The sequence below is a fragment of the Brassica napus genome, chromosome C8 (assembly GCF_020379485.1).
Source record: "Brassica napus cultivar Da-Ae chromosome C8, Da-Ae, whole genome shotgun sequence".
NCBI lineage: Eukaryota > Viridiplantae > Streptophyta > Magnoliopsida > Brassicales > Brassicaceae > Brassica > Brassica napus.
In genome coordinates, this window is record NC_063451.1 from 33,149,863 (window position 1) to 33,157,691 (window position 7,829).

Genomic DNA, 7,829 nt, shown 5'->3' on the forward strand with positions numbered 1-7,829 from the left:
TTTAAGATAAAAGACCTAAAGCCCATAAAATTATCATAATTATACATATAAAATAGGAAAATCCTAAGTCATAACTTTTTTTTTTTGGCTCGTCACCGGAACTTGCCTTTTTTATTGGAGTGTGGTCTGGTTGGGTTTTGCTTCTCTTTTTTTACGGTGGTGGGCCGGTTTCAATTAAAGTTTAATTCTAACTTTCGAGGCTTCCTTTCTATTGTTTGGTATCTCTAATCTTTCCTTTGTGGTTCCGATATTTCCTCTCTTCACTAATCCCAGCTCTACTCAAGGCTTTGTTTCCTCTTTTGGGTTTCCTTGATTGCTCTTTATTTCCATAATTCTTATGTATTCTCTTCGAATAATCTCAGAATATTGCCTTATTAATGGCAATTATTGCTCATTAAGTGTTGATTTAGCTCCTAAACTCCCTTTACGCTACTCCCGTAATTCCATCTCTAGACGATCCCCACCGCTTCCAATGTCGGAAAATCCTCACGAAGCTATTGGGGCCATGAGTATTTGTGATGATGATCCCATCGATTTACTTGACAACCCATGTTTCTTGGTCTTTGAGGAGAACGCCATGAGTCTTCTGGGTCGTCTGCTTAACCCGTCTTGTCAGCCAATGGATGAGATGATAGAGACGATGCCTCGGGTTTGGAGGGTCTACAACAGAGTCAGAGGTATAGCTCTATCTAACGAGCGCTTCCAGTTCGTGTTCCAAAGAGAGGAGGATTTGGTAACAGTGCTAAACGACAGACCATGGTCCTTTAACCATTGGACGATGTTGTTGGATCGATGGGTTCCGGTTCCTCCAAGAGATTTCCTGACAACAGTGGATGTCTGGGTTCGGATCAGTCGAATACCAATGAATCACTATAGGCTGGAAACAATGGATTTCTTAGCTAGCAAGGTGGGAAAGGTTCTTGAAATTGCGTATGACCCGAAGTGTTCCCAAAAAAGGCTTTCATAAGAGCTCAAGTGAGATTGGATATCACCAGGCCAGCATTGGAGAAAAAGGTTCTAAATCTTCCATCAGGGGGGCAAGCCGTGATTGAGTTTGATTATGAAAAGTTGAGGAAACGTTGCTTTCACTGTCTTTGGTTGACCCATGAGAGACCCGACTGCCCTTACCTTCGGGAGAAAGTGAGAGTGGTTAAAGAGGTGGTAGCGTCTTCTAGTGGCGGAGCTTCAAACCTGAAAGCCCCTGCTATGACTGTTCCTCCACCAGGACCTGCGGTGCCGCCTGGTTTCTCTCCTATGTTTCCACAATTGGCGGAGGAGGAATGTAATGCGGCGTTGAAGTATGTTTCTCATAGTGATCCTACAGAGCGTCAGGCCTGGATCATGCGTGTGCAGCAATCTATCACTGATAAGGATCTAGCAGGAGCTAGGCAGATGCCATTGATCTCGCATAATCTTGAGAAGGGTAAAGGTCATGTTTTTGGATATGAGAGACATAGTAAGATGTTGAGTAAAACTGGTGGAGACGAGTTTTTCTCAAGTAAGTCTATGCCCTTCAAGCTGTCTACTGGTCTGGTTGTAAGTTGTGGAGCAGACGATCTCGAGGTGTCATCATCTTCCTCTCCTATTGGTCCTAGGTCTTCAGGATGGGTTCATCTACTATTAACCATCCTACCGGGACTAAGAGTGATGGGAAAAAGTCGAGGAGACGCCCGCAGAGGTGGATGAGGCTGAGTCAGACGAAAGCTTGTGTTGCTGTTAATGGTCATGCTGGTACTGATGATGCCCCAAATAAGTCAGCCTTGGTTATTCATGGTGAAGATACAGTTGCTTCAGCTGGCTATCCCAAAAGGAAAGCGGTCTCGTGTGTTGGCGATCACTCTACAAAATCTCCAAAAATCACTCCAGAATGGTGGCTTCCGCTTTGAAGCCGCTGCCTCCCCAATGAGTATATTGAGCTGGAACTGTCGAGGAGCTGGAAGCACCGAGACAGTTCATTACCTCCGGAAGCTACGCAAGATGTAATTTCCGGATTTTTTTATTTTTAATGGAAACTACGCAACGATTTCAGTATATGATGGGTGTGAAGAAAAAATTGGGGTATGATAATTTAGTCACTGTGGAGCCTGTTGGCTTAAGTGGTGGCTTGGCGGTTCTGTGGAAGAAAAGTTACAAAGTGAATGTTCTGTTTCGAGATAAGAGAGTGATTGATACGAAAGTGGAGGTGGGTTCTCTCAGCTTTTTCTTGACTTGTGTCTACGGCGACCCTGTGGTAGCAAGGAGGAAGGTTGTATGGGACCATTTAGCTGATATAGCAGTAAGGAGAGATGAGGCATGGATTCTTACTGGTGATTTTAACGAATTGATGAGCAATGAAGAAAAATTAGGTGGTGCAGTGAGGAGTGAAGCATCTTTCTGGGATTTTAGGAACATGGCTTCTACTTGCAAAATTCGTGAACTAAGAAGCTCTGGGAACCGGTTGTCTTGGGCAGGTGTTCGGGATAGAGCTTGGGTTCAATGCAGACTGGATAGGAGCTTTGGAAATGATGAGTGGTTTAACTTGTTTCCAAGAGCTCATGTTGAATACCTTAAGATGTGGGCTTCAGATCATCGTCCCTTATTGATTAGTTTCTCTCTAGAGAACGGTGATTCTAGTCGGGGCAGGTTCTATTTTGATAAGCGCATGGTAGGAAAGACTGGGTTTGAAGAGGCGGTCAGAAGAGGCTGGCAAGGAAGTGATAGCTCAGCTGATATTGGTATTCTGGAAAGAATTGCAAGCTGCAGGAAGGAGATGGCAAAATGGAAGAAGTCAGCTGGCGTGAACTCAAGAGATAATATCTCTTGGCTTTCAAACTCCTTGGAGGCAGAGATCGCTCTGTTGGACCCTGATGCTAACAGAATGAAACAGTTGAGGTGTGAACTGTCGATGGCCCTTAGAGAGGAGGAGTTGTTTTGGCGCCAAAAGAGTAGAGAAGAATGGCTTCGTGCTGGTGATTTGAACACATCCTTCTTTCATAACAGTGTGAAAGGCAAGAAGATTAAGAACAGAGTCCTTATGTTATTGGATGAGGATGGTGTTGAACATTTTTCGGAAGGGGCCAAAGGTCATATAGCGACAGAGTACTTCTGTGACCTTTTTATGAGTTCGAATCCTCATGACCTTGATTCACTTTTTGTAGGTTTCCACGGAAGGGTTTCTGAAGAGATGAATGGTTCTTTGGTTCGTCAAGTCATAGATGAGGAGATAAAGAGGGCAGCATTTGCGGTTAAAGGCAGTAGTGCACCAGGGGAAGATGGTTTAACTGGAGTGTTTTACCAGAAGTTTTGGCACATAGTTGGACCAAAACTTTCAGAAGAGATTCATGAATTCTTTCGCTATTCAGTTCTTCCATCTGGATGGAACCACACGCAGATCAGCCTTCTTCCTAAGGTTTCGAATCCAACCTGCATGAAAGATATGATGCCCATCAGTCTGTGCTCGGTCCAATATAAGATCATCTCTAAAATCTTATCGGAAAGACTGAAGGCATGCTTGTCGGAGGTGGTATCAGACACGCAGGGTGCCTTTTTTGGTGGGCGTTTGAGCACTGACAATGTGACGATAGCTCATGAGCTGGTACATGGGTCGGACTAGTGCTTCGATCGCCAAGGACGTTATGCCTGTGAAACTGATATGTCTAAGGTATACGATCGAGTAGAGTGGAACTTTGTGGAGATTTTATTGGAGAAGTTGGGCTTTGATGGGATTTGGATCCGTTGGGTGATGGCTTGCATCTCGACTGTGTCCTATACAGTTCTTCTTAATGGTCGTTCTGACGGTTTCATCAAACCGGAACGTGGAATCCGTCAAGGTGATCCTTTGTTGCCCTTCCTGTTTATCCTCTGCGCGGAAGCCCTAGTTGGGACTCTTAACCAATCTGAAGCGGCTGGTAAACTTCAAGGTATCAGATTAGGCGTTGGTGGTCCTGCGGTTCATCATCTGTTATTCGCAGATGACAGTCTCTTGCTTTGTCGAGCTAATGTTGCTGATAGTGAGGAGGTGGTAAAGTGCTTGGAACGGTATGGTGATGCGTCTGGCCAGCTCATTAATCCAGCCAAGTCCTCCATTATCTTTGGAGCACAAGTACTGGAGGAGGTCAAAGCTGAGATAAAGGTGGTGTTAGGGATTGAGAAAGAAGGCGGTGAGGGTACTTATTTGGGATTGCCAGAGTGTTTCAAAGGCTCAAAAATCGAGTTACTTAACTTCATCAAAGAGAGCCTACAGGCGCGGTTACATGGGTGGTTCGCAAAGGCTCTATCTCAAGGCGGAAAAGAAGTTTTGATCAAATCTATTTGTATGGCTTTGCCTATTTACGCAATGTCTGTCTTCAGGTTACCAAAAACTTTGTGTGAGAAGCTCACTAGTGTCATGTGTGAATTCTGGTGGAGTAGTGGAGAATTAAGGCGTTGGATATCGTGGGTTTCTTGGCAGAATATGTGTAAAAGTAAAGAGGAGGGTGGCCTTGGGTTCCATGATATAGAAAGATTTAATCAAGCCCTTCTGGCTAAACAAGCTTGGTGTGTGGTCTAGACCAGACTCTCTTGTCTCTAGAGTCTTGAAGAGTAGGTATTCAGAAACGGTTCCTTTCTGGAGTGTGGTATGGGATCACGTCCCTCATATGCGTGGCGAAGCCTCCTTCATAGGCGTGAACTCTTGAAAGAGGGGATGGTTGGAGAGATAGGGAATGGCAGAGACACAAATGTGTGGGCAGAGAAGTGGATTATGGATAAAGTTCCAAAATATCCGTTGTATAGAGATGATAGTACCATAGATCTCACGCTGACGGTTGCTGATCTTTTGTTACCAGGATCTTCCTCGTGGAATGAGGCTCTAGTGCGTCGCACTTTCATTCCTACTGATGCTGAGATTATTCTAAAGATCAGGCCTAACTTACAGAAGCAAGACAGTCTTAAATGGGGACTTACTAGAAATGGATGCTATTCTTCTCAGAGTGGCTATAGATTCTTGGATATCATGCGCGTTCTCAATGGTTTGCAACAAGGTCTTCCTCCGGTGGAGAAACAAGTGTGGAAGAAAATATGGAAAATTAGAGCTCCTAATAAGATTAAGCACTTCTTATGGAGAGCTTTATCTGGTGCGCTTGCAGTGAAGGAAAGGCTTAGATCCCGAGGTATTCAGTTAGACACGACATGTTCTGTTTGTTCTAATGCGGCTGAAACTGTTTGTCATGCCTTATTTACTTGTCCTCGGGCTCAAGAGGTATGGGTCAAGTCTAATATAAGACTACCTACTGGAGGTTTTTCCAGAAACTCTGTTTTCTTGAACCTGCATCATCTGGCCGTCTCGAATGGTGGTTCTCGGAACACTGAGCTTAATGGTACTTTCCCATGAATTATTTGGGAAATTTGGAAGGCGAGAACTGCTCTTGAGTATGAAAAGAAACAAACAGGTTCAGAAATGGTGCTTTGTATGGCTACTGAAGCTGCGGAGGAATGGAGACTTGCTAACGCCTCCTGCGCCATCGTTCGGAAATAGGTCCAGTAAGAGTTGGCAGCCTCCAACTTCTGGAGTCCTCAAGTGTAATATTGGTGTGTCATGGAACGAAACTCAGTCTATTAGTGGTGCGTTTTGGCTTCTGCGTGACCACAATGGAGCCGTTCTCTTGCACAGCCGTCGTGCTTTTTCTGGGGTTTCCTCTCACATGGAAGCTGAGTTATTGGGTTTTCATTTTGCAGTTGAAAGTATGAGATCTACTCATCAGTGGAATATTATCTTTGAATCTCATTACACCCTTGCCCGTGACGCGCTACTCAACCCTGCAATGTTTCCAAGATTGCGCTTGGTTATAAACGAGATTTTATCATTCCTTCCTTGTCTACAAACCTGGCAAATGACTTATGCGTGTGAAGCACGGAATCTTCCTGCAACAAAGATAGCTGAAAGTGTTGTTCGTGACAGGAGGTTCTCTTCTTATATTGAGAGAGGTGGACCTAGTTGGTTACTAGCAAATTTGAATGCTGAAGCGGTGAGTAACTGAAGTCTCTGGTGTGGAGTATGGTCGTTTGTCAAGGGTTTCTATACCTTTGCACCCTCTCCTTTATGCTTTTGACTCTCTTCTGGATGGGTATCTACTGATTGCCTACTTCATTTTGTTCTATCCTTTATGTGTTGTGTTATCTTTTTCCCCTGTTTCTCTCTTTTTTCTTAAAAGTGCTCCACCTACTTGTTTGGGGAGTCACTTGATACAATTGGTTACGTGTTCTCAATTGAAATAAAAGTCCAGTGTTAAAAAAAAAACCAGGTTACTTGTCGGTCAAGCATGATGCCGCTGCATCAGTACGTGATACTTGTTTTGGTTTGTATGCATTATAAAAATTTGGATTTGTACTTGACTTTTAAAAATGAATACTTGCTATTTCAAATACCTGCCGAAGAATGAATTACTTGCAATGAGAGATAAAAACCAATCCATGCTCTCATTTTGCATCTTATTTTTTTGAAAAAGAGGTTCATAATCTTGCGACTTTGTCATTCTCATGGTGAGAAGAGGCAGACCTAAATATTTCACGGGGAAGTGACCATGTTTGAATGGGAAAGTCGCAAGAAGATCCTCTCGATTTTGATCCAAAACACCCGCCAAATATATTGTTGATTTTTCAGTGCTGATCTTTAACCCTGGAGGCACTGCAAACTCATCGAATACCTTGATTATACCTTCAACTGATCTTCTCCGATCATCAACAAATACCATTAGATCATCAGCAAAACACAAGTGTGCTAAGTTAATGTTCTTGCATTTAGGGTGAAAACCAATTCTTATTTCAATTGCCGTTTTATCAGTTAAAAGAGATAGCACATTCATGCATATAACAAAGAGATATGGTGCAGCACAGCCTTCACGCAACCCTCTTTTACTCTGAAAAAGATGGCTAGCTGTCCATTCACTTGGATCGGGAAATAGACTATCGTTATGCAAAGTTTGATCTAGTGTATATAATTCGGCGGGAAACCTAAAGCATAAAGATTATTAAAAAAAACTTCCCATTGAACTAAATTAAATGCTTTTGATATGTGAATTTTCATTGCACATATTGGTGATATGTCCTACTTGTGATAGTCTTTCACTATCTTTGTTGCAAGTAACAGATTGTTTTGGCGTAATGAATTTCAGAAGCATTTTCTTTAGTCGGTTTGCAAGGGTTTTTGAGACTATCTTATACATAACATTACACAAAGAGATCGACATGTAATTTTCATATTTTTACAAAATGACGCTGATCCTTTGGATGAGGAATATAATCAGAGAGGTGGTTGATCATAATTAATGGAGTTCTACTGAAAACAGGGGATGAGATTAAAGCTAGGGCCGCCGTCAGCATATCAAAGAGGTTCTTAACAACCTGGTAGATGACCGCCCGAGGCCACTTATCAGTAGGAGATTTGAGAGATTTTTTCAGGAATTTTTGACTCACGGGCCAGATGACTATCATGATATGACAGTGGAAGAACTAGAAGTTCTTTTGCAATCCGGATGTGGGTCAAAGGATATTTCGCATCTTGAGCAGGAAGTGACTCAAGGGGAGATTAAAAACATTATTTGCTATTCTAAATGACAAATTCCCGAGGCTTAATGGATTCACAAGTGAGTTCTTTAAGGCTTCATGGGCAACAGTGGGAAATGACTTCACGGCAATGATCCAATCTTTCTTCATTAAGGGTTTTCTTCCCAAAATCAACATATTTTTGGTTAGCTCATGAGGCTATATATAAACCACACACTTGTGCAAAGTATAGATCATTGATCGAACAAATACTAGGTAACAATCTAGTTTTGGTAGTTGTTTGTCTGAGACTAAAAACACGAAGTGCA

General features: G+C 42.8%; 1 protein-coding gene across 1 annotated transcript; it reads left to right on the plus strand.

Moving 5' to 3' along the window:
• Nucleotides 1–5,390: 5,390 nt before the first annotated feature.
• On the plus strand, nt 5,391–5,996 carry LOC106398277. The gene has a single exon (XM_013838860.1). It carries the CDS (start codon nt 5,391–5,393, stop codon nt 5,994–5,996), a length of 606 nt encoding a protein of 201 aa, XP_013694314.1.
• Nucleotides 5,997–7,829: the final 1,833 nt, after the last annotated feature.

Coding starts and splice junctions, on each gene's coding strand:
- LOC106398277 (XM_013838860.1), top strand. CDS start 5,391: ATGAAAAGAAACAAACAGGTTCAGAAATGGTGCTTTGTATGGCTACTG.